General features: G+C 49.5%; 2 protein-coding genes across 2 annotated transcripts in view; one reads left to right on the top strand and one right to left on the bottom strand.

Moving 5' to 3' along the window:
* WNT5B (Wnt family member 5B) overlaps positions 1 to 26640 on the bottom strand; it is a 73017-nt gene that overhangs the window by 15594 nt on the left and 30783 nt on the right. Inside the window, exon 2 of the mRNA XM_086755628.1 lies at positions 647 to 795. Within this exon, the coding sequence (XP_086611754.1) occupies positions 647 to 795 (149 nt within the window). The remainder of the gene's footprint in view (positions 1 to 646; positions 796 to 26640) is intronic.
* Positions 20812 to 25009, top strand: FBXL14 (F-box and leucine rich repeat protein 14). Its single transcript, XM_010124804.2, has one exon. It carries the CDS (start codon positions 21419 to 21421, stop codon positions 22619 to 22621), a length of 1203 nt encoding a protein of 400 aa, XP_010123106.2. The 5' UTR covers positions 20812 to 21418; the 3' UTR covers positions 22622 to 25009.

Raw genomic sequence — 26640 nt, 5'->3', positions numbered from 1 at the left:
CGGGCGCATTTCTCATGTCAGCTGCCTCCCTCTGCCAGATGCGAGGCTTTTCCAGGGCTCTAGCGGGAGCAACACAGCTCGTTTGTAACCCGAGTTTAAACACCGAGGACACCCGGTGATGGGGAGGGGGGCTGAGAGAAAGCTCAGCACTTTTCTCTGCGAAAGCAGAAAGCGACCTGCTTTTTTTTTTTTTTTTTTTTTTTTTTTTTGCGGACCGCCAGCGAGCGATGCCTGCCTTCAAGCCGGGCTGTTTTCCGCTCTTTAGGAAAAGGGGGCTCGGCGACTGTTCCCAGGACTTTTGGCAGCGGGTAGGAAACCTTACCCATCCTCTCCGTACGCTCTTCCCTACGTCCTAAATGCCCGGACGGGATTTCAGCGAGCTCGTACAAAAGCAGCCCAAAAATGCCTGCGGGAGAGGGGGCTCCGCAGCACGTCTCCCCAAAACTGGGCAGGGACGGTGGGAGCGGAGACGGGGGAACTTGGGAAGGAGCGAGAGAAGTCCGGGAAGCAGGAAAAGTCCCCGCGGAGAGCGCAGGGCGGCAGCCGCCCCCTTCCCGCTCCCACTCCCACTCCCGCTCCGGGACGCCCCCGGCCCCCGGTCGGACAAAGGCGGCGCCGCCGCCTCCCCCCCGCGCCCCTCACTCACCACCAGGAGCTGGCGTCGGCCACCGGCGAGGTGCAGCTGCAGAGGAGCGCGGCGGCCAGGGCCAGCCTCGGCCCGGTCATGGTGGGCTGCGGGCGGCAGCGCAGGCGGTGGGGCAGCCCCCGCGGAGCCGGCCGCCGGGACGGGGCGCCCTGCGGAGAAAGCGCCGAAGAGAAAAAACCCTGGAGCGGGGCCTGCCTGCGGCGGGGGCGCGGCCAGCACGGCCCGGCTGCGGCTGCCGCCCCCTCCCACCCCGCAGGACGGACCCTCCCCCGCCCGCCGCCACCGCCTCTCCCGGGGGCTCCGGCGGCGGCCCTGCCTCCCGCCCTCCTTCGGCCCCAGGGCGGGGGCCGCGCTGCCGGGGCTCCCCCGCCACCGACGGAGCCTCCCCGTCCCGCCCGGGGGGGAGTGAGGAGACGCGTGGGGCTGGCCTCGCCCTCCGGGGCCTCGGGAGGGACCCCCGGGAGCCTCCGGGCCACCCCCGTCCCGGCCGCCTTTGATGCGCCCCCCCCCCCCCCCCAACCCCCACTCGTGGCGTGGAGCCCCGCGGCTGCAGGTGTGCGGGGAGCCGGCGGGGCACATCAAAGCGCCGCGCTGGCCCCGCCGCCTTTGTAATGCAGGGCCGGCTCGGAAATGAGCTGCCCCCCTCCCCAAAACGGCCTCCAGAAGGGCCCCGCGCCATGGCCCCAGCCCCGCGCCCCGGGTCGGATTAGGGGGGTGGGGGTCTGCGAGGCTGGGCTGCGGCGAGGAGCGCAGATAGGGCTGGCACCAGAGCCTAATGGCTTTATGGGCAGGGGAGGTGGACTGGAGAAAAGCTTCAAAGGCTCCTCTTGTCCAAACACCCCTCTCCCTTCCCCGCTCGACCCACCGAGAACCTCAAAGGCGGGAGCAATCTGGTACATCCTCAACCCTTTTCCAACCCCCCACCCCCTCAAACACTGGCAGAAAGCAAACGCACCGGACTCCTTGCACCCTGCCTCCCTCAAGCCACAGGGAAACAGCCACCTTATCACACCATCCACACCACTGCCGCTGCCTCCATCTCTACACGGCCTCCCACTGTCCTGTCCTACCCTGCGCCACGCTCCATCACAGACAAATGCTCCCCCGTCCTTTCCCACATAGCCTCCTCACAGGGCCTGGCATCCCCTCCGACCCTGCCCCTGCAGCTCCTCAAACACAGGCTGACACACCGGTAACTCCCAGGTTGCAGCCGTGGCGTACGTGGTCCAAGAGCTGCGCGTACCCGGCCTTTCATTCTGCCTCACCAGCAGCGCCCGAGACATGAATCACCAGGCTCGGCAGCTCAGACCGCTGAAGTATATTTTTTATCGAATTCCTCGCACCCGCCACGGTGGACTTGCTGTGTTTGTTTGCAGCACGCTTCGCTTCCTCCCCCATCCAGATGTGCTGTACCTGCAGCTGGTAGCCCATCTCACCTGGCAGGCAGATGTGGGGCTGCGAGTGCCAGAATTAGCCTCGGGACAAAAAAGCCTTGTGTCACCCAGAGCCTCGGTGGGAAGGGAGTTTTACTGCTTGGGCACAGCAGGATCCACGTCTGAAGAAAACAGGGTGACTTTATTCACATCTTCTATATTACTCCCTTTTTCTCCTCCCACAGCCCCGAGCGTGACGGAGGGATGGCGAGGTGTATGTGTGTGTAGCCACGCATACATGTTTTGGGTCTGTTTCTATAGGGAATAGTCAGAATGGAAAGTTTATCTCCAGGAGTCTGGGGAGGAAGGAAGTTGTGTATGGATGAATGGCTTTTCCATGACAAACAATGAATCTGCACAGACATGGTGTGATGTCACCTAAAGAATTTCCAAGCCAGCCTCAGATACAGAAAATCTTCTCCCTGGCAGAGATGAGAGCATCCCACCTTTCCATCTCACCCCAGCCAGGATGAAGAACTAGGACAGGGGAAAAAAAAAAAGAAAGAGCCCTCACCGTCTCACATACGCATGCAAGGCATGCACTGTGTAAATAGATGACACGATGGGAGAGGTGTATCTCCAAGCTTCACCCTCACCAAGTCTCCTCACAGATTCTGAGAAAGGAATAAACCATGGCGAGCCGCCCCAGTGCCTCTCCCAGCCAGGAATGTGAGACGGCACCAGCCGATGAGGCACTTCCACAAATATGGGTGACGTCAATGTCCATGTTCGTGTAAGCTTCTCCAAGCGCATGTGTGCAGTTGTGGCAATTGACGGGGCAACGAGGATGTACCACCACGTTGCGCTGGACTGGTGGTCCACCTCATCAGCGTGGCGTGGTGGAAACAAAAACCTTTCCAGCTGGTAAAGGCTGGGCGATCCTCATGTGAAACTTGGTCCAGAAACACATGGCATAAATTAAATATCTCATTTTATGTATTAATATGCAAAAGGCAGCTGATGATTAACAACAGCAGAGTGTTGTGAATACTGCTGGTAGCAACTCGACCGCCAACAAGCACAAGTGAGACAATGATCTTATTTTGAAACACAAGACATAAAAATTGCTGTATGGGATAAGATCGCTTATGCAGCCAGCCTCATATCCTGTCAAAGGCAGCAACTAAAGGAGATGCTTCAGCGGAAAAGGTCTGAAACTCTGAATTCTGCCTAAATTTGGCTGCTAGTGAGAGCGACTGCCATTGAGTTAAGATGTGAATTATGGAAGTGAGTCCTTTTTAAGGTGCTGGAAATAATTTCTTCATTGGCTGAGTTTATGACTTCAGATAAAGTGGTAATAGCAGGTGAGGTGTTGCTGGAGGGATTTAGCCTCAGCCAGCAACTTCCAGGCTGAAACCTGCAAAGCACTTGGCCAGTGGTCCAAAGAATACTGTCTATCCCTCTTCCTTGCGCCTGTTTCGACTTGCCACCAAAATCTTGAAAGCAAGCTTTTGATTTTGTAAATAAAAAGCTTGGGTTATTTTTTAAGCCCAAACAGCTTTGGCAAAGTTGTTTGCCCTGGAGAAAGCTGGTCTCACCCACTCTTCTGTTCCCTGGCTAACCCCTGTCACAAATCGAGGAGAGTCCAACCTCGCCCCAGGCAGACCACCCCTCTTGGCCACCACCCCTGTTCACTCTCTACCACCCAAGTGACTCCCACTTTCATCCCAAACCATCCCTCCCCTGCAACAGCCCACTCACACCATCTCACACTGCTCCTGCTACAGGAAACAGCAGTAGAAAGACCTCCAACACTGAGGGTTGCTCTTGCTTCTGCTGGAAAAGGCCCCATCCCACCCGTCTGAGTGGGCCCGGCTCACTGAAATGGCAGTAGTGGACCCATGCTGCGCCCCGAGTGCTGATGCTTTCACCCAGACTGCTGAAGATCACCTGGGCCAAATAGGGAACTGTTGCCTGAAAAGGGGACATGCATCTCAATCTTCAGATTACAGGTCTAATGCTTCTTGACCTTCTTAGGTCAAGCTGCTCCCTTTTTAGTGCGAAAAGCAGCAGCAGCAAGCCTGCATCTTCATAAAGCCTTGGTGCTCTACTGCATTCAACAGTCTGCTGCCCTAGGCAACTGTCTACTGTGTTGCCTGGTTGCCTAAAATTAGTACCTGTGTTTGCCTTTGTTCAGTTTTCAGAGGTGACAATGGTGCACGAAGCACAAATTTACACATTGAGTTTCCAAAGTCACAGCGGAGCAGCTGGAGAGCTATCGTTGCTTTCCCAACACCGTCCCCGCCGCGTTTGCTGGAGGCAAGCTGCAAGACTCGGAGAAAGAAGGGGCGGTCATGTCCATGAGATCATTTGCAAAGATTTGGCAGACCGTGAAAAAAGTTGAACCCTCGCTGGAAGACAGCCCTGATAAGTTAGAAAAGGAGTTACTCATGCAAACTCCTTGTCCTACCCTTATTGTTTTCTCAAAATTTGGGATGTCCCCAAGCGTGACACAGATCTTTATCAAGTGCTATAAGGAGTGCTGAAAGAAAATGTTAAGTCTTTTTCCACATAACTTCAATGATTCTCTTTTCTGCATCTTGTCCAGTTTCTCCCAGACTGGGGAAAACTAGAAAACATTCTTGATCAAGAGCCTCTTTCAAGTTCCTGTTTATCCTTGCAACTTGACTGTCATTCAGTGCTTGTTTTTAATGCCTCGCAATGTCCAGTGCATCCAGAAACATTTATTGCTCTCTCTGGCATACGACACTTACTCAAGATAGGAAAAATATTCACTGAAGTAGAGTATCCTGTACTTAAAGAGCCAATAGAGATACATCACCGAGGAAGGAGGGTTTACAGCCACTGCTCGAAAATGAATCCCTGCCCTCCGGTTCTGTGCCATGGACCTGCTGGTTGATGGCACCAAAAGCTGTACTGTAACGTCCTGCTACACATCTGCTTCTGGCAGCCAGGCTTGGTTTTAACCACAGTTCTTACTAAGACTTTGGGAATCTCATTAAAGTCGCATACCTGCCCATTCAGCTGAACCAGTTTTAGAGGGAGTTGTAAAAAAAAAAAAAAAACCGCTTCAAGCTAAACTGCAGCCCTCACAGAGAAACCAAAGCATCTTTTATCCCACCACCTCCCACTTTGGTGCTGTGCTGCTCCCCTGCTGCTGACCTCTCCTTCTCTCAGCACCATACCACCATATTGCCATACTAGCATCAACCTTCTCAGATCTAAATGTGGTTTTTTAATTTGTATTGTGATTATTACTTAAATGGCAACTTGGGTTGCCATAGGTCCAGGTCCAGCTGGGGTGTTACAGAAAGTGTAATAAAACCTTCTCAAAGTTTCCCAGCACATCAGCTCTTCACGTCCGCCTCTTTGTCTTGATGTTGCCTTGCCTTGTTGAATTGTTACGCACTGTCTGTCTCCACTGGAAGGGCAGATTATTGCTGCCTACGTCCTGCTTGTTTCTTTTGGTACTTACACACTCAGTTTTATCTCCTGATGTGCTCATGCACTACCTTTTTCTGCATCTCATCACCTGTCACCCCTGCTGACAGATCCAGATTTCCTTTCACCACTACCTTGCTCTTTCATTTTTCCATGACTCCCTTGGCCAATGACATCCAGTCTCACTGTCACCAGGGCATGTAGCGCAGCAAATGCTAAGATATACCTGCCAGTCTCAGCAGACCCAGTGACAGCTGTCCCTGAAGTGCCTCACCAAGGAGAGCAAGAATGGAGGAAGGTGGCAAGAAAAGCACAAGTATTAGACAACAAAAGAGGCCAGACGCTAAATATTTTCACCATTTAAAACCAGAATAGGTAAAAAGGACAGTGATTCTATGAATAAAACAGCTTCTCATTAGCGAACGATAAAGAATATGTGTAAATCCTTATCAACATTGTCATTTATACCACAATATTTCACATAACAGGCAATGAGCTCACCTGGAGCAAAACCATCTCACCTGCTACAAAAAAAAAAGGAGCAAACTACAACAATAAACTTGGACATGACCCTCCTCCCTCTCAAGGAGACTCAATGGTAGTTGTACTCTTACAGGAGATTAAATCCTAGTGTTGAGCCAACCTGGTCCACTGAGACCAGATGTCCCAAAGAAAAGTGCAAGAGATTCAGCAGCAACCTGTGGAGCACCTGCAGAAGCAAACCAATTTCCATTTTTCGAAATCAAGAAGGCGGCAAGATAGAACCATCCCTGCAGGTACATGGCAGCCTGGAAACCTTCCATGTTTCCCATATCCCTGGGGACAGATCCAGGCTACCCAGTTCCCTTTTCCACAGGAACTCGATTTGCATGTTGGCGACCTCAGTCAAGAGCCAGAGTCCTCAACTGAGACATGTCTAGCCAAAATTTTGCACTTCTTGTTCCCATGAGTACTAGAATACCAGGGTTTATGGGGCTGCAGCAGATGATCCTTAATCACAAACTGAAACCATCTTAGTCTCCTTTATATACATGGGCAAGCCCTATTGCAAATTCGATCAGCTCCACTATGTGTAGTCATGATCCAACGGATCACTAAATGCATGTATTTGAAAAAAGTACCAAGCATCTTCTGATGACAGTTCAGTGGCTTATTTAACATGCCCATGGTGTCACAGCTTACTTGCCAAACAGGCACCCCATCTCCTTAATTTGCACTAACAATTCCCTTCCAGCCCAAATCATTCTGTGATTTTTTTCTTCAGAAACTGTTCACCAGACCCCCCCGCCGAGGGAGCCATGGGAGGTCAGGTTGAAACACAAGCCCAGGCAGGGTTAGGAAACCCATGCTGCTGCTCCCCAACGCTGCGGGTTTCTAGGAATGAAAGACTCCAACGCTTAAGGCCATCTAGCCAACACCTTCCCCAAGTGTTAAGTTTACATGGAGGATTAACCATCTTAGAGGGGAATAAGACATGAGGAAAGTGAAAAAGAAGAAAGTACATCCCTCCTGTATTTGTTTTCCAGGGGCCAACCTTGGGAGCTGGTTGTTACCTGTCGTCGCTGACCGCAGCAGGGACCCCTCAAGCAGTGGTAGGAGGGCAGCCCTCGTCCTGCGATAGAGCTGATGCTGGCTTCAGGATTTACTTGAGAACTCTGGACTCGGATTACAGTGGTTACGAGCACATACGTCAGCCCTCCTTGAAGATTAGGAAGGATAACAGGACAAAGTTCTCCGACAGTGCGAGCAAGGTGGCAGTGAAAGGCGATCCAAGGCAAAGCAACTTCTCTGCAAAGGTTTCAGAACAGGCCAGGGGATGGAAACAGCTGGATGACTTTAAGAGTTTTCTTCCTTAGTCTGATTTTGCAAAGCACGGAGCACCCTTCATCCTCCCCAAAAAGGTATCTAGCTCCTCTTCATCCTACCCAAAGGGATATCTAGCTCCCCCAGTCCCACTAGAGTCATCCCAAACCAAGAAGATTTATGTCTCTGCATCATGCATGTAGGTCACAGGGACCAGTGGCAGACCAACTCGGATCAATAGCCTCCTGTCAGTTAAATCATTGCCGGCAAAGCTTGATATATCATTTTCCAAAGGAAATAGTAAGCCATGGAATAAATTAAAATTGAATTTAATTTCTCTCCTTCCTGTTAGAGTCTTCAAAGATGTTCTTGTGAAGTCCAGTCTAATGAAAATAATATTAATGATCAGCTCTTCCTCCACTCTAGAATTGCAAAGCAAGCACATACACCCCATACATTAGACCCCCCAACACTTAACAGCCACTATTTTTCCCTTACCTTACAGAAAGGGAAAGAGAGGTGCAGGAAAGGCTAACAGGTTCAAACAGTAAATCTGTGGTGGAGATTTACCTTCATTCAGCAAAGCATTAAACCAGGTGCTTGAAAGTAAGCATACACCTACTCGTTTTTGCTGAATCAGGATTAAAATTAAAATCTGCTTGCTTTTTCCATTCCACCAGATGCTTCTGCCATCAATTAAATGTTGTTCTTGCTCAAATACAGTGCATTCAAAGTGCAAGTAATAAAAAAAAACATTTTGGGAATAACATCCCAGTGTATCAACTGTGCCATCTACATGGTTACTACAAACGGTTTCCAAACCAAAGAAAAAACATTTTCCAAGCATGCTTATTACGTTTTAGTATTAAAAAAAATATATAGAGAAAAGGCTGAAACACTATAAATAAAGCCCCATCTATATCAGAAGATTACAGTGATTTAAGCAACTTCAGAATTTCCTGCACTTCCTAGTGCAGGAATCTGTTGTATCAATTCTGGATACAACAGATTTAAGCTAAACCTGTTCAGACTGTCTTGGGAACAGACTGCATATACATTTGTACCGAAAAGAAGATCATTTTGTATCTCACCTTCATTCTACCACCAATCACACATGTGCAATGCTAACTGCAGAAAATAAAGTATCCTATTTGAGATCTTGTTTGCGAAGTGCTATTATAACATTATTACCTGCTTAAATAAAGAGTTTCCAGATACAAATTTTCAGCAAAATGTGCATTCATGCAGACCTAATCTGGAAGAGTTGTATCAGTATATCAGTGTTGTGTAAGTCAGTTACCTTTAAACCAAAAGCAAAACCTTCAAAATTAAAATCTGTACTGATTTAACTAACTGTTCAGTTAAATCACTCCTTTTAAAAAAAAAAATTAAGTAGATAAGGTCTAATATTAGGCATTTGTTCAGTGACACATCATATGATCCCATGTATAAACTCAGTGAGCATCTTGAAAGCCGTGGTTTATTTGGGGTCCCTACTCTGTCTTGCATCTCACCATGCAAAAAGCTGCGACTCTTTCTCTAATTTCCAGTCTAAATTTATTCATGGTCAGCTCATGCCCATTTGTTCATGTGCCAGCCTGACCCTTAAAGCTCAGGATGCCAAAACTGTGCCTGACAATATGGTTCTGCTGGCAGCATTACCAGGGTAATCAGACCTCTCTTTCCCACCCCAGAGGCTCATCTCAGCCCCGTGCCGCAGGAAGGTGCAGCCCCTTGACGATATAAGCAGTTAAAAAGGTGATACAAGGAGTTTAAAAGATTAAAAATTAAACTTACAAAAAGAAAAAGAATGTTTTTTATTTATTTAACAGTCTGGACTGGTTCACATGGGAATCAGAAGCGTGGTGGAGCGGGGCAGGAACACGTGGCTGGAGGGGGCCGAAGCCACGGCAGCACCACCTTCACCTGAGTTACATTCACATGGGGCCACACCAGCACTTCAAGAAAAACTGTTTTCCTAGGAGGCTTTTTGATTGTGGATCTGTACGTACCCTGACCGATTTCACAGCTCACTGCCACAGGCTGAGGGCACAACTGCACCGAGGGTGAACATCAGCTTTTTGGAGAGGAACTACTTAAACCCACACTGCTGCCAAAGCCCCTGTGTTACCAGGGCAAGGCCTGAAGTGCAAGAAGATGGTAGTAAAAAATACCCAACAAAACCCAAAACCTCTAGGTCTTAAAAAATTAGTAACAAAGCATTAATTTGAAAGATGCCTCTGTGTAAAATTACCTGCTTTGGAAGAGATCAGGTTTCCAGTGTAGCAACTAGCATTTGCTGCTTTGTAAATCCTTCCCTGAGCAGAAAGAAAAAAGAACTGGAAAAGTAACTAAAATTGCTAGCGTGCTTTACTCAGATTTATTCCTTTTCAATGAGTTCGAATTTGACTCAGTTTTCAAAGCATATTACATAGATATTTCAACTGCCAAAGCTATCCAAAAGCTTTCCAAAAAAAGCTATGCTTTTTTTCCTGCTTCTCTCCTCAACATGAACTGTAATGTGACATTTTTGCTGGTGGTACAGACACTAGAATAGCCCCCATCTTCTCCTCCCACAGCTCTGCTGGCCCAGCAGGGCTCACAGAAGTCAAAACTTGCTTTACATCAACAGAGCCAGTGCAAGTTGTCACCAGACCAGAGTTCCACCCATCGTAAGGGTTTCTGAGCACATCCTGCACTTCACTGGTAAGGACTTTATCCTCCAAAGAGCTCGGCCCACACCTAGGCTTCAAAACAAGGAATCAGGTTTCAGAGGTGCCTGTGGAAAACTGAGCTTTTCCTTTCCTGCTTTTGACATGAAAAATGTTGTAACCACCAGAAGCAAAACTCCAAGGGGTTAAATTATCTGGAAAATGTAGGTGCTTATCTAACACCTCATCTACTCAGAAAGTAAATGATGGACAGTGGAGAATTTGGCCCTAAGCTGTTCTGAGAGCCTGGTTGGTAGTACCCACATTTTGTACCCCTTCAAATACAGACTTAAAAGTCATCGTTTCTGCAGCAGGTGCAGCTGGGCTGGATAAGGGTAGCCGACTCAGATCGTTACCATCCTGCAAACTTCAGAAAGGCTCTTGGATATTTTGACTTCTCATGCCAGCCAGTTTTTCAATACAGTTTGCCATCAAGAGCTGTGGGAGGGCAGGACTGCTTCTTTTGATGCAATGTGGGTTGATGTCATCTTTGAACGATCGCACACCTACAGCGTCAGATGGCGTGAGATTGTCACCAGGTCTCAGAATCACACTTGAAAAAGAAAACAAGTAACTACTGAGTGATTCTCATTCCTGATGAAAGTTCAGGTTTGTATACGATCATGCGCTTCATTTATCAGAGGGAAGGGCGTTTTCCTCAGAAGCAAACAGAGCTTGGAAGACGGACGCTAAAATCCTCTCCTGTGGCCAAACTTTACCCTGGGCATAGGGTGGACATCAGGTCAGGTCCCCCGCCAGGACAGCCTGCCTCCCCTCTCCAGGCACTGAGGCTGCATCACACCTTTATGCTAATGGTACTCTTTGGCCGTATAACGCATGGCACTTAAATGGCACTGCACTGGCATTTCCAGCGAGGAGCACGTACAGAGCCGACGATTTGGCACGAACAGCCCTCACTGTGGTGACTTCGTCTGGAGCTCTGCTGATCTAGGCACGGTGGGGATCTGACCCTGTGTCTGGTGACTACAGCAAGGGCTCAGGTCAGGACCTTGTCTTCCCAGCACCTCTGCTGATTTGCTTAGCCATCTCATTTTGGTTATAACTAACTGCGACTCTGAAATTCAATTTCTTTGTCTGTCAAGAGGAGGTAAACTTATTTTGGGACTAGTATTGTGATCTTGCCTGTGAACACTGTGATACATTACAGACTGTAATGCATTTAAAGATCCTTCAGTGAAAACATGTAAATACAGTTATTATTAAGGCCATGTTCACCTAATACCTCAGGCAGAACTTATCAAACACAAAAGAACAATCTATAGGAGACAGCGTTTTTTTTCAAAGAAAGAAATGTGTTCACTCTTCCCTTGAAGCTGAAGGGAAAACATTTGCCCAGTGGGAGAAATCCAGTGGGCTAAGTTCTTCCAATTATCACTCAGATAGAGAAAATTAAAATGAACAGGTTTGTGCTATCATTCAAAAGGACATTTACAGTACCAGAGATTTTTTTTCCCATAATCTTGAACATATTTATTCTCTCTGGGCAATATGTTATTGAATATGTTGCCTAGACAGGACTAGGGAATTTCTGTAGGTGGAATGGCTGTACATCTGGAAAGCAAGCTTGGCTTTTTTGGACCAGTAACAAAGTTCTTGCAGTGAAAAATGTGTTTGTCCTGCAAAAAAAAAATAGTATATTTGTAGAGAAGGTAAGGATTGCTTGTCTTGCGAGTGAGGGAAGCATGCTGCGTTGCACAGAAGGGTTATGCTTGTACGTGCGTTCGCAGGTGTGGACCACAGAAAGCTGGTGTTTGAGGATAAACGCACCCATCCCTGCAGTGGGCAGGGTGTAGGAGGAGAGGAGGAATTGCCTGAGTCTCTATACTGCAGGGAAAGCAAGAAATCCTATTAAGGATTTATGCTGTTGCAGCAAAATAACTTCCTCACTGGAAGCAGAAGCCAGCTTTTTCATTGTCTTTACTTCACTCGTGCTGACAGCGTGCAGTTCTTCGGTCAAGCCCAGTGATGGTTTGGTACTGAGAGATTCATCACTAGGAAGTGAGCTACCAAGCCTCCTAAGCTCCTATTCCTGCCCTCGCTCTCAATTCCAGTTGCCTTTGAGATGTATTTCCAAGATTTTGGGTGGACAGCCCTCATACTGCCGAACACTCCTAGAGTGAAAGCAGTTATTTATTACATGAACGGGTTTCAAAATATAGTGATGTGCACGTTCAAAAATCTGCGCTAGAGAAGGCATGTATGGGAGATGTCTGAGGAGATATTTGTGCGTGGTGTGTAATAATTGTAATATGTTTTCATTTACACAGTGTCTCCTCCACGCACGAGGGAATATAGCAAAATGTAACTAAAACCACATCTCCCTACAAATAAAGGGAGAGAGAGCGTTTCATACAAAGGTTAAACAAAAAAATCTGTTTAATGTCACTTTGGGGATTAGAGAAACCGGAGTAAAACAAACATCCAGAACAAACTTAGAGGGGTTGCTTCAGGAAAAGCATGTGTGTGAGTGTGTGCTACCACATCTGCATATTCAGTACGTCTTGCTGGGACAGCTCGGAGAAAATAGGAAGCTGGAAATTTTCAGTGTGGGAATTAGATGGAAGAATGTGAACCATTCTAAACAAAACAGAGCAAGGTTGCCAGCTGACTTGCTAAAATGCCAGTGCTCTCTAGGATCCCTTGAAACGGCACTGAGGACTGGCCTTGCCGTTCAGGCAGCGGGTAGGGAGCCAGGAGATTTGGGCTGTATTCCTGGCCCTGCAACAAACCCAGCATGTGACGCTGGAAAGTCATCCAGCCCGAAGTTTCCAAAAACCGATTTCATGCCTATACTTCTGGGCACCTAGCGTGAGACAGTGTGAGCCCAAACATCCAGGATTTCGCACAAAGTTAAGCCACAGGTACTAACTTCCCATCCATGCAGAAGATACGTTTTGGGGCTCAGTTTCATCAGGCGTGCAACGGGACAAAATCCTGCGAAGCAACCTAAAACGCTACAAAGCTGCAGGTAGTACGTGATTACACAGACCTCTCATTTTGCTAAAGGACAGATGATACGGATATGCAAAAGAGTATTATTCAGTTACCTCCTTTCCCACGTCCTGGCAACCGTAGCCATTCTATAAATATTTTCACAGGTTTCAATACATCTAAAGATTTTTGTTTATGTTTCCCGCTTCAGGGCACCAAGGAATAATCTTCTTACGAAAGGATTCACTGTTCCAAAAGGGACATAAAGAATACAGACCGGGATTGCTGGCAAAAAGTGTGGAACACCACCACTGACAAGACTAGGAAAATACTAGATCTCAGGGGTGAAATAGTGGAAAGAAAGCGGCTTTTCCACATAATTTAGTCAGCATGTATGCTGGGGCGGGGTGGGGGGAAGGAGTAAAAGCAGTATTTCTAGCTTACGTTTTCCTGTGCGCATATGTATTTTTTAAAAATTGGGAACCACCTGGATTAAAGAAAATTGTGTTCTCATTTTACCTGACAATGTCTCGTCACATAGAAGATTAACTTACAATATACCATAGGCAAAGGATTATAGTCGGTTTTTTTTCCTGACTGGTGTAGAAACACGTTGAAAGAACTAGTTTAAAACACGGATCCTGTTTTACCCATTTATATTTCCACCTCCAACACAACGAACGCTGTACTTTCTTCCAGCTCTGTTTGTGTTTGCCCTTAATTTTACCTCTGCATTTTCAGAGAGGATTTTCAAGATTTTTGTCATGCACAGGCAGATAGCACATGGAGGTGAATTTACAGTTTGGATGGGGTTTTAGAGCATCTGCATGTATTCAAGAATGGAAGCACAAATTAAAGCCATTTCTGAAAGGCACCTCACTCCTTCTACGACCACTTCTCTGTGCATCCACTGGAGTTGCAGCAGAAAACTTTGAGAAAATCAGGGAACTTTAGCACCCATAGTTTCTGCACAACTACTTTTAGGAACAAGATGTTAAAGTCACCTTTCTTTGGCCAGAACTAATGCAAATCCTCCATTAAGTATAAAATTGTATTTTGTATCTTTATCCTGCCTTCTGTATAAAACTGTATTTTGTAACTCTCACCAGCAGTTTGTGCCAGGCTCTAACTGTGACTCTGATTTTCACAGCATGTTTCCAAAACAGTACTGCCCTATTTTTCAATTTTCCTCTAAGAACTTATTTCAGAGCCAATGCTCGTAGGGTAGGTGACATAACTTTGTCCAATTCTAGTGAACTGCCAATTTTAGAATGCTATTTACTACCTGAAAATGTGCTGGTGGCCACGGTCCAGAGAGGGAGGAGTTAATAGTTAAAAGTAATGCTGGAGTAATCCATGGGTACAAAAATTCTATGTTTTAAGAACCATACAGCTACATCTGTACCATCCCCAGGCCAAGCTTACCTCCTTGCGAGTCTACCCTGACTCTTGCTATTGCAAGAACATAAGAATTACCCGTCCCTGCACCTCGCTCCTGGGGCCTCTGGCAAGGCTTGACCAGAGAGGGACAAGCCCAGGTGCTGCTGCCTTTTCTTTCTTGGAGCTTTTGACAAAGAGGACCAGCGGCAGGCTTCCCTGATAGCCAAATAAGCCCTACTGGCAAGTATAGCCAGTATTGCTCCATTTGCCCTGACTGCATGGGAACCTGCAGCGGAGGGGAGGCTGCACCCACTCTTCTCCAGCCTCTACCAAAAGCCAGAACATCTCCTCCGTCCCAAGCTGAATGTGCTGGCTGTCAGTGGAGCTACACACACACAGCGTCCGGTCATCCCTGCTGGGTTTTGGACAAAACAGCTGTTAGAGAGGGAGATGCCACAAACCTGCTGCGGTAACAGGTACCGCACAGTGTGTCAGACACACATTTGTGCTGTGGCTGCAGGTGCTGCCCCTTTTAGACCGAGTTGTAGAGGTCTCAGAGTTCAATTCCCAGGAATGGTTTATGAAAGCAATTGCTACCTGAAAGGTCTCTTTGTTGTTGCGCCACTGCTTTTAATAATAATGATTACATCAGGTATTTTCTGCCATCTCAATCTTCTTTGGTACTGCTAATAAAGAAATAACGAAGTCCGACACTTAAAATAGCATCCAATGCACTGAACTGCAGGCGCTGAGGGCTTGAGATTTTACATCCTGCCCTCCCAGAGCCCTGTCACTTTGAGGATTTTAACCACTGAGTACTGAGCTTCGTACAAGGCACGAAGGGTGTGACATGCATGGCAGAGTCAGCAAACCGCCCGCGGCCAGGGGCCTAGGCCACTCGCTCCAACCACCAGACAGTCCTGTCCCATAAGAGCAAACGAGACCTACGTGATAGGTACCCAACACTCAAGTGCGGTTGCCTGGACCATAATACATTATTTTGTTTTTTCAAGTGATCCTTTCATTTATGCTTGGTTCAAGCTGTTACAGTGGCAATAGTCGCTGGCCAATTTAATGGCAAAACTGGGAATATAATCCAGACCTCCCACACTTTACATCCTCTGACCGTTCCTCCTCATATCAGCATAGTTATACTCCGGTCAGCTATTGACTGACAAGTAAAATAAAAACCTGAAGAAAATGCCTGAATCCCAAAGGCTCCAATTTAGAGCTGGAGTCTGCACTGAGATGTCAGCTCTGAATTTTGCCCCAGCACCTAACCACATATTCACAGCACGCTGTATTTTGAATAAGCCACCTCCGACAGCAGGAAATACACGGCAGATCAGAGTTACTTTGCGCAGGAGGGACCACGGAGTCCCAAAATACAGCCTCATGTAGCACCAATTAGAGACATGATACCTGCAAAGTACAGAAGAAAAACCACTACTTTTTCATTCTTAAGGAAAGCTTCAGAGTGACCTAAGCTTCACAACAAAGCTCTGCATGCGAGAGGATGCAAATAACCCACTGATGAGTTACATTTTCTTTATAATCTCTGGTGAAAAAAAAAAGACCATGACTAGCCTGAATTCCAAAGGGAGTCCATTCACTTGACAGCCCTACCCTGATTTATGTATGTGTCTGTGCGTGTACCTAGCTATGTATATATGCTTATGTATCTAAAATATGCACATTACACATCTGTTCTGCCTACACTTACATGCATAGGTCTTAATGGAGATCTTTGTCATGTAATTACTGGTTGCATTCACAGAAGAGTTCCAGGTGATCATTTCTGCTTTACGTTCAAGACAGGAAAGGAACCTCTAAAACACCCCAGCGCAGCCTCTCTGACACCCTGCTAAGAGCAGGAAAGCTCTACAATAGTAGTTAGGACTCCACTCGGTGTGAAACGCTGATGAGCACCACCTTCTCGCCACGACAAGCTGGCACCATTTTTTGCTGAGCCATGCCAGAAGACGGTGGCTTAGGTGTCAACAGTGCAAAAGGACGTCACCCACGGTCTCATCCATACACAAACATCATTCCTCAGATTTTAAGGAGGACTTTTAAGAAGTTGCACTAAATGAACTTTACCATGGGCTGTATCAGGCTTAGTTGATTTTTGTGGACATGCTCCAGATCTGATGAAGAAGGTCTGGAAGCCAATTTATGAAGGACAATTGTAGCCCCCTGGTGCATGGCTGACATTAGAACTTGAACCAGTCCCAAACCAGTGTCAGCTGAACTACTCGTTAAGCTGGTTGCATTTTTTTGAGAGGAGAAATTTCCCCACTGTAGCTTAGACTGCGGTGAAACGCTTTAAACTGAGAAGTAACGTAGCGGTGGGCTGGACAAAAGGACTGAAAACCCAACACCAGGCAGTCACAGGAAATTAGCTGACGGCTTGTATCAGGCTACATCCCAAACGGCACCAGCCTGCAGCCTCTGCAACAGACGAGGGAGGCCGAGGCCATCCATGTCTTGTTTTTTTTCAAGGGTGGGAAGTACAGCACCAGAGTTTTAAACAAAAGCCTTGATCTCCAGAGCTGTCTACGTGAACGAGGACCCCACTGGGCTCCTACCTGCCTAACATCCCTTTGATCATCATAAACGTACCGAGCGGAGCACAGGAATCCGAGACGCCTGTATATCCCTTCCCTGCAGCCTTCTCTGCTCCCTCGGATGAAGCTGCCTCTCCTCTCTCAGGTGTGCTGGGATGTGGGACAGGGTGGTCAGGTGGGGCCATGGGAGGGATTATGGACTGCAGGGCCCAAGAGAAAGCAAGGAGGAACACAGTCCCTCAAGGAGCCAGGTCTGGGAAAGGAATACGGTTAGCTAGGCAAAGCAGGGAAATATATTACTTTAAGAATTAATGTCAGGTGACATAGAGAGAGAGAGAGAAGGGTTAGGGGACCACAGGTTTTACTGTTCAAGCGGTTTTGTGTAATTTCTGTCCTGCAGTCCCAGTGGCCACTGCCCATAGGTAAGAAAAAGCCAAAGGCCAAGAAGATTCCTGTGGGTAAATCCAGTTGTTTTCCATTCCGTGGCTGAAGCTGTTAAAATGCAGAAAGCACACGGAGTAGGGTGGCAGAAGGAAGGGTAGGGAAGGACTCTCTATTTGTTATCTCTTAAATGATTAATTTGAGCCAAAAGTTACCCTGTGAATTGAGAAGCAAAAAAAAAAAAATCAAATAGGGAAAGACTGAGATGGAAGCTGCAGAAAGACCTGGTGGACGTTATGCCCAACCACGCAATAAAAGATACAGGACAGACGATGGTGCAGCTTTATCAGCACAAATTACTCCCAATCGCAGAAGCCACAAGTGAGTTACACGGATCCTCCTGAAGCCCTGCCAAGCAAAACTGTCTGGCCTCTGCTGAACACCGGTGTAATTGGGGGAAAAAAAAAAGAATGAAACATTTATCTGGCAAGTGCTTTCAAAAAGAGAAAGCGGCTGTTGGGAGCTGCTCAAGGGGCTGGAATGCTGGAGACGGTTCCAGGGGGACGGATCAGCCATCAGAGTGCACACAAGGCAGGCAGTGATTTTTAATAAAATGCAGTTTATCGCAGCGTGATTACCACCTCCTATTTATACCATATGAGATCATGAAAAACATGGCACATATTTCCTTACTCCTGGAAACACAAAATCAGCTGAAGGACCATGTGATAAATTGGCCCTTTTCATGCACTTTGTCTTTTTAAACCTCTATTTCCAAGCATCTGTCACTTCGATAAAGCAAGCAATAAAAATCTACTAGAAAAATACTGTCATCCCCCTCTCAAAAAAAACAACCCCACAGAAGATTAGGATTATGAGTCCAAATTCCAGACCTGTTCCATTTGACACGTAAATCGTAATTGTTCACAAGGAAGCACAGACACTTCAAGTACATAACACGTGAGAAAGGGAACTTCAGGGACTCCACAAAACGCATCACCTATTTCTAACCTTCGCTGGTTACACACGACAGGCATCACAGACACAATGCACTAAGACATAAAGCATTTCAGGTAAGCTTTTATGCCTTAAAGAGCATGCCTTTCCCCACTCCCCCCTCAAACGCGGTTTGAAGGTGAAAGGCTTAGAGAGAGGAAATGCCGCATTATTTCCATGGTAAGATTCTGCAGTCAAATTCGGGATAATACGGTGAAAGATTTCATGAGCACTCTTTCAGAATGACTTGTATAACTTGCTTGTAGCTTTGCCAGTTATGAGTAATGCGACAATCGCTAAGATACGCCAACACCACCTTTGTACCACATTTCTTTCACATGTTGCCTGATGTCTACCGGACTCTGCCTCCTCATAAGCGATCCCGCTGTCTTCAGCCACACAATCCTCGCCAAGGCAAGCCCACACAGCACACGAGGTGCCGCACCTTTCACCCACTCTTCACGTCACCGAAATGCTCCTTTTCAGTTGCGATGCTCTGAGACTCATCTGAGCACAGAACTAGATTTGCAGTGCAGCTGCTCAGCAAAATCTATTCTCCTCTAATCATTTTCCTCTTAACCCGACAGTTAACACCTCCCTGACAGCACAAAACTAAATAAATAATGCTACAAAGATAATTCGTACTGGGTGACAGCCTGGTGCAGTATCTGTGTGGGGCTGCAGCTTCACCATCATTAAAACCAGGTCTACGCATTGCTGGATCACCCAGGAGTACAAATTCGATCAGGATCAGGCCAAGGCATGTGATCACGCTTCTCCTGAATGAGCCAGAGCACACGATACAGAGTCAACGCCAATTTCACGCTGGCTGTATGCCAGCCGCAGGGGTGCAGACGATACCTGATCTGGCTGGAGTTGTGTACGGTGACACCTGATCCGGCATAAAGTCTGCTAGTAAAAAGTTAACCTGTCAAAAATTTCTTGAATTAACTTGAGCAGGCAGAGTGAATGAATACCAGGTCAGTGCTTCACATCACGCGGCCACTCCATTTTTGAGCCAATAATAGGAGTCGTACTGCTGGATTTTCTGCGTTGCCAAACCACAGCCTAATATCGACAGTGATGCTTATATGCATGGGGATCTCATTGCAGGATCAGGGCCTCAGAGTCCTTCAACTCGCGTTGCCCCCAACTCAAAGCAAAAAGGAAAGAAAAAAGCAGGATGAAATTGAAGTGTTTAACCTCTAAGTAGTCAACAGAGTCTACTAATCTGGAACCCGAAGGTGAAGATAGAGCCACAGGCGTTTCTGCAGCAGATAAATTTAGATGATGATTAAAATAGAGCCTATTCCTTCGTGTTAGGGAAAGTCTCGGTGCAGCAAACACGTCAGTAACTAGGCTGATCTTAGTAGCATTTTAGTAATCCAAACAGTATTAAAAATGCACCCTGTCGTGTTGAACAAATGTGAACTTTATTTTTTTTTCTTTACAGCCCTTTGGCACAGAAGGGCAGTCCTGCTCTTTTGAATCTGTTTTGAAAGGCCTTACCTGATCTCTGGTAGAACTTAACCCATTTTTAACACTGTACCAACACTGCCCAGTGTTGAAACATGCATGGTTACAGTTTCGCGAGGCTATGGGCATGTCAGAAACATGAATTTCAAACGTTCTGTCTTGAAATTGCTGGAAATCACTGAAAATTGCTCAGTTTATACGAGTACTTCAACTGTTTTCAGAGCTAGGGCAAGGAGACTGTTAGCTGAAAGCCATTTTCCAAAGTTTTTCCATTCCCCATCACAGAGGCCCTAGAACGGTCCAACCAGAGATCTAACAACCTTGACAGTTACCCAGATCTCCAGGCTATTTACAGCCAACCTCCTATCTCTCCTGCAGGGATGCCGAGACAGGGGGTTCCCAAATTTTGGTCCTCAAGGCTATCACGCAGTCTGGAAGCCCAGCCGCAGACGGCAACAGCCCGGGCTCCAAGGGGCACGGGCGAGGCCGCGGCCCGCTCTCCTTTAGCCGCCCTGCGGCCTCCTCATGGGCTGCGGGGGCCCGGGGCTTCCTAAAGACCTCGAGGGTTTGTTTCCCAGCCGGCCCAATGCCTGGCCCTCGGCAAACCCCGAGGCTGAGGCATCTGGCACCGGGGAGGCCTGCAGAGCAGGGGGCAGGCCGGACTGCGGAGCGGGGCTGAGCTGAAGCCGGCCGGCCGGGGACAAGTCACCCGAGGGGGACAACGCAGCGCCCAGCCACGACTTCTCCTCACTGACGGGGGACGGGGTGGGGGGGAAAGGCGGGGGGCCCCGGTGGAGGAGCGGCGGCGGGCGGGCAGCAGGGCGCCGCCGCGGCGCAGCAAGGGTTAACGGCGGGGCGCAGCGAATGGGCCGCGCTGTTTCCAGGGCGACGGCTCGGAGTGTTCCGGATCGTACCATTGCGCAAGCAGCGCGGGGGGAGTCGGAGGGGGGGTGCGAATGTGAAGGGCGCCGCCTCCTCCCCCCCCGCCCCCCCCCCCCGCCTCGCCTCGCCTCCTCCCCCTCCCGCCCGGCCGGAGCGCGGCGCCGGGGCCCAGCAGCGAGCGGCGCGCGGTGGAGCGGAGCAGGCGGCCGGCGGCGGCCGGGCCCGGAGCGGCGGAGTCGGTACCGGCGGCGGGGCGGGCCGGGCCGGGCCAGCGAGATTCTCCTGCTCTCGCTTGCCTTCTCGCCGCCGCCGCGGGATGCGGGCGGCCCGGGGCCGCGGTCTGTGAGCGGCGGCAGCGCGGAGACAAAGGGAGGCGGCCGGGGCTCGGCGGCCGGTACCAGGGACGGAGCGCGGGGGCCGCCGCCGCCGCCGGGGCGCACCCGCCCGCCCGCCGGGAGGCGGCACGATGCGGCACGGGGCGGCGCGGCCGCAGCAGCGCGGCGGCAGCAGCGGCGCGGCCCGCCCGGCGCGGCGGTAGAGGAGGCGGCGGCCGCAGGGCGCGGGGCCGGGCCGGGCCGGCGGTCGCGCAGCAGCGTCTCCCGCGGGCCGGGCCGCGCCGCCCGGGCCGGCGATGTGAGGGCGGCGGCGGCGGCGGCGAGGAGGAGCGGAGCGCGGCGCGGCACGGCGCGGAGCGGAGCGGAAGGCGGGCGGGCCCCGAGCGGAAGCGGGCCGGGCCCGGCGGCGAGGAGGAGCGCGGCGCCGGCGGGGGCGGCCGGGCGCGGGCGTGCGATGGAAACGCACATCTCGTGCCTGTTCCCCGAGCTGCTGGCCATGATCTTCGGGTACCTGGAGGTGCGGGACAAGGGCCGGGCGGCGCAGGTGTGCACGGCCTGGCGGGACGCCGCCTACCACCGCTCGGTCTGGCGGGGCGTGGAGGCCAAGCTGCACCTGCGCCGCGCCAACCCCTCGCTCTTCCCCAGCCTGGCGGCGCGGGGCATCCGGCGGGTGCAGATCCTGTCGCTGCGGCGCAGCCTGAGCTACGTGATCCAGGGCATGGCGGACATCGAGAGCCTCAACCTCAGCGGCTGCTACAACCTCACCGACAACGGGCTGGGCCACGCCTTCGTGGCGGAGATCAGCTCCCTGCGCTCGCTCAACCTGAGCCTCTGCAAGCAGATCACGGACAGCAGCCTGGGCCGCATCGCCCAGTACCTCAAGGGCCTAGAGGTGCTCGAGCTGGGGGGCTGCAGCAACATCACCAACACCGGCCTCCTCCTCATCGCCTGGGGCCTGCAGCGTCTCAAGAGCCTCAACCTGCGCTCCTGCCGCCACCTCTCCGACGTGGGCATCGGGCACCTGGCAGGCATGACGCGCAGCGCGGCCGAGGGCTGCCTGGGCCTGGAGCAGCTCACGCTGCAGGACTGCCAGAAGCTCAGCGACCTCTCGCTCAAGCACCTGGCCCGCGGGCTGGGCCGCCTCCGTCAGCTCAACCTCAGCTTCTGCGGGGGCATCTCGGATGCTGGGCTGCTGCACCTGTCGCACATGAGCAGCCTGCGCAGCCTCAACCTGCGCTCCTGTGACAACATCAGCGACACGGGCATCATGCATCTGGCCATGGGCAGCCTGCGGCTGTCCGGCCTCGACGTCTCCTTCTGCGACAAGGTGGGGGACCAGAGCCTAGCCTATATCGCACAGGGCCTGGATGGGCTGCGCTCCCTCTCCCTCTGCTCCTGCCACATTAGTGACGAGGGCATCAACCGCATGGTGCGGCAGATGCACGGGCTCCGCACCCTCAACATCGGCCAGTGCGTCCGCATCACTGACAAGGGCCTGGAGCTCATCGCCGAACACCTCAGCCAGCTCACGGGCATCGATCTCTACGGCTGCACCCGCATCACCAAGCGGGGCTTGGAGCGCATCACCCAGCTGCCCTGCCTCAAGGTGCTCAACCTGGGACTTTGGGAAATGACTGAGAGTGAGAAGGTCAGGTGAGAGGAGGGGGGCGCCCTGAGACCTCCGTCTCCTCTGGAGGGACTCACTGACTGACTGACTGCTGCAACGGAGGAGAGAAAGAGAGAGAGGGGCACGCACAGAGCCATGCTACCCACGCACCCTGGCGCCGGAGGGAGGAACATAGCGAAAGAGAGTATATACTCGACCCTTCTGTGCTGCCTACCTACCCTTGCTCTGGAGGAGGTGGAGGAAGGGGGGCAGGAGGAGAGAGAGAAAGCACCTCTCCTTTTTCCAGGTCATGCCTCCAGCTCCATGCTGGGGAGACAGAGCTCCCCCTTTCCCCACAGCATCCTTCCCTGCGGAAGAGGTAGAAGCCCACACTCTTATGCACTGGGGCTAGAGATACCCCTCTTTATCCCCACTCCCTGATTCCATCCCCTCGTGCACTAAGGATGGATAAAGACAGACCCTTGTTCTGCCATGAATTCAGAATAGATTATTTTTGGTTTATATAAAGGAGAGTGGGAATGGAGATGGGAACAAACAATAACAACAGCAGACAAGGCTTCCTAGCTACACTTACATACCCAGCCACCCAGTCATCCTGCGCTGGGCACAGACACAGCTTTTGGTAAAATAACCATTCCACCTCTGCGCTTGCCCCTCCCCTGCCAACTGGGAATTGTGACAGAAATACTGCTCCCTAGGTACATTGATTTTTTTTTTTTTTTTTTTTTTTTCTCCTTTGAAAATCTGTTTTCAATCTCCAGTTCCATGTTATTCTCTGCTCTGGGTGGATACAACCTCCCACTATTCCAGTTCTCCACTGCATTGAGACTAGGGTTAGCTACAGCCTCTCCTTTTGTCAGTACGTTTCTGTGTCATCCTGCACTACGGTTACCGGAAAAGCCTAGGCACTCCGTTTTGTCTCCCCATCTCTCTAGTGGAGATGAGGACACCATTTCCTCCTTCTCCTGTCTCTGTGGGGACTGGACACGGACCCCAGGTTCTTTAAGCCTTCCCCTGCACTGGGGGACACTGAGAGTTACCAAGACTCATCTTTCCTTTCCTCATTCTCTCTTTTTCTCCCCTCCTTCTTCTTGGCAACAGGGATAGACATATCCAGCTACATATCCATTCCTCTTTGGGTCGGGGGTCAGTGGGTAGAAGGGGTGGCTAGCTCCCCTCTACCCAGGGGACTTGAAGAAGAATCTCCAGCTTCATTTCTGCTTCATTTGAGATACTGTGACCTGTTTTTATTTTGAAATGCATAAAAAAAATTACTGCTACAAAAACAGCCTCTTACTCGCCCATCTACCCCCTGCTTACGTCCTGTAACTGATCCCAGTTTTCCTCACTTATTCTCCTCTTTACAGTATTCATTTTCTTACATGGTTTTATTTTGAAAGACATTTGAAGTTGCTGTTCTTGTGGATTTTTAAGTACATTTTTTTTCTGCTGAATATATTCTATATATATAAATATATATATGATGTCTGGCTACCTCGTTTTAATTTGTTATTTTTTTTTTTTCTCCTCAAAAGCCCTGGAATTCTTGCAGGAAAGAGATTTTGAGACTGAAACATTTTTGTGCCTAGACTGGAATAACGCCCCTAGGGTTTGTTCTTTTTCTCCCTGCTCCCTGCCTTCCCTCCCCTTTTTAAAAAGATATATTTTTGTTTTATTTTTTAAGCTTACCCTATTGTGTCCCACTTTCACAGTCTGGTTGTGCCTCTCCCTCCCTCCCTCTTCACTGGGGACTAGGGACCCGAACTGTGCTTCTGCATTTTTACTCTTCTAGCACAAACGTGTAACGTGAGAATCCACACTGAGGATTGGGCTACTGTTAACAGAAATGTGTAAAATGCAAGTTGTTTTTTGTTTTTGTTTTTTTTTTTAAATAATTATATATATAGATATATGCAAATGCTTTCCCCTCCCCTCCCAAATCACCTACAAAAGGTCACTATGCGAGGCTTCCTGTTTGTAGGTGGAGAGGAGCAGAGCTGCAGGCCCCGAGGCTGCAATGGGAAGGGGAGGAGACTGAAGTTCATCTGTCTTATCTCTGTTCTGTCAATAAAATGGAGCTGGGTCTTTAGATTTTTTTTTTTAATTATTATTTTAAAGAGGAAAAGTAAGTTTGGGGTTTTTGTTTGTTTTTTTTTTTTTAAAGAAAAATATCTTGGCTTTTTTTTTGCATATCTGTTCAAAATCTCAAATCCTCCACAGTAACAGGCCAGACCACGGAGTTAACGCAAACCCAGAGACCCCTATGGATTAATTGTACTGTTTGTGAATTTGTATAAAAAAAAATAACAAAGATCCTCTTAAAACATTTTATATTCTTACAGTAAAAGGTTAAACATATTTATATAATAAAAGAGGAAATATGAAGTATGTTTTTGAAAAAAAAAAAAAAAAGCAAGCTTGTATCTGTGTTGTCTGTGCTTTTTAAAGACAGGTATCTGTCTATGTATTGGGTTTGGTAAGTATGCTGTGTGGCTCACGCCGGGGGTTTGGGGCTGCTCACTCTTGTTCCAGCGAGGGACAGAGGAGGAGAAGGAAGGAAGAGAGCCTGGTGCCTCCTGTGCAGGATGTTGAGTAACATCATCACGAAGAGTTTGTAAGGAAGGGGTTTGGTAGGACCAGCCTTGCCTGTGCGGGCACTGACAGCACCCGCGGGGAGAAACCGAGTTCAGCTGTCTATCCGTGTGAGGTGTCGACTCAGTTTGAGGTCAGACAAACTGAAAGTGCTGAAGCTTGCTAGCAAGTGAATTGAGTATTTAGTGGTAGAGGAAGACAGTTGGGAGAGGGGAGAGAAGGGCTGTGTTTCTTAAATTTTTTTTTAAAGCTCCAGATAGATGGCAGACATTTTTTTTGTGATTTACTTAAACTGAGGCCCCCCCTGGGTAGAAGACCAATCAAATAAAAACATTTCCCAGCAGTGACAACCAGCAAAAACTGTGCCCTCTCTGGCTCACGAGGAGCTGGGAAAAGTGTCTTGGTTGGTTTCCACTGCCCAGGCGAAGATTAAAGAGGAAGTAAAGTGGGAATGTAAAAACAACAACACAAAAAAAGTTGGACTAATCTGAGGTGTCCTTTGTCCTATACCATAATCTTTCTCCTCAACGTATGACTTTTAACCCGACGGGGTCCCTTTTTAGCCTTCCACGACGTGGGTTTTGTATTGTTGCTGGAGATGGAGCTTAAGCGGTGTTTACAGGCCAGCGACAAAGCCCGTCTCTCCCCAGCCCGGCGGCGGGGCTCACTCGCCCCGCTGCCCCTTCCTGCCTGGAAGGAGAGGGAATGCGAAATGGTGGAAGAAGCCGGAGCCATTGTTCAGCAAAGTTAAAAGAGGAGCTGTCCTTGCTTGCTTGCTCAGTCATGCATACTCAATCTGGCCGGGCCTGGGTCCCTGTGGAAAGGAGGAGGGCGATTCTTCCCCTCTTTTTAACATTCCTCTCCAGGCCTGGCTGTATTTAAGCTGCTTTCCTCCGCGCCGAGGAGGAGGGAGGGGGATGGTCTGAAGTTCCTGTACATTTGCATTTTAAGCACTTCCAGCCCTGAGCAGGCCACTTTGTTCCCCCCGCGCTCCAGCGGCCCTCGCAGGAGTGCTGCTCCAGGTGGGTCGGCTGCCCTACCGAAGGAGGTCCCCTCCGCGGCCGGGGCTGGCCTGCCCCGGGGTGTGTAGCCTCTGCCTCCACAGGTATTTTTGGCTGAGGCTGGACTGGGCGCACTTCTTTGTTGCCAGCTCTAACCACCTCACCCCTTTCATGTGTCAGCGCCACGTTTCAAAGGGGAAAATCATGCTCAACTCTGGCCCTCTTAAAAAGAAACACTTATCTCCTCCGCATCCTAAGGACCTGGACTATCTCAAGGTTCGGACTTTGGGGCGTGTGTTGGTTTTTCCTCCCCTGTTTCTAAGACTTCCAAGCTGCTGGGAGTCCATCACAAAAGCTGCATTGTTCGCTTTAGGGAAAGCCACCACAATTGGATCTAATTGAGCCTGACACTATATCCATCTTCCTTTCCTTGGAGGGAGGTGTGGGGTCTGTCTT

The sequence above is a fragment of the Chlamydotis macqueenii genome, chromosome 1 (genome assembly GCF_036417535.1).
Source record: "Chlamydotis macqueenii isolate bChlMac1 chromosome 1, bChlMac1.mat, whole genome shotgun sequence".
Taxonomy (NCBI): domain Eukaryota; kingdom Metazoa; phylum Chordata; class Aves; order Otidiformes; family Otididae; genus Chlamydotis; species Chlamydotis macqueenii.
This window is presented reverse-complemented; position numbering and strand designations above follow the sequence as displayed.

Coding starts and splice junctions, on each gene's coding strand:
- FBXL14 (XM_010124804.2), top strand. CDS start 21,419: ATGGAAACGCACATCTCGTGCCTGTTCCCCGAGCTGCTGGCCATGATC.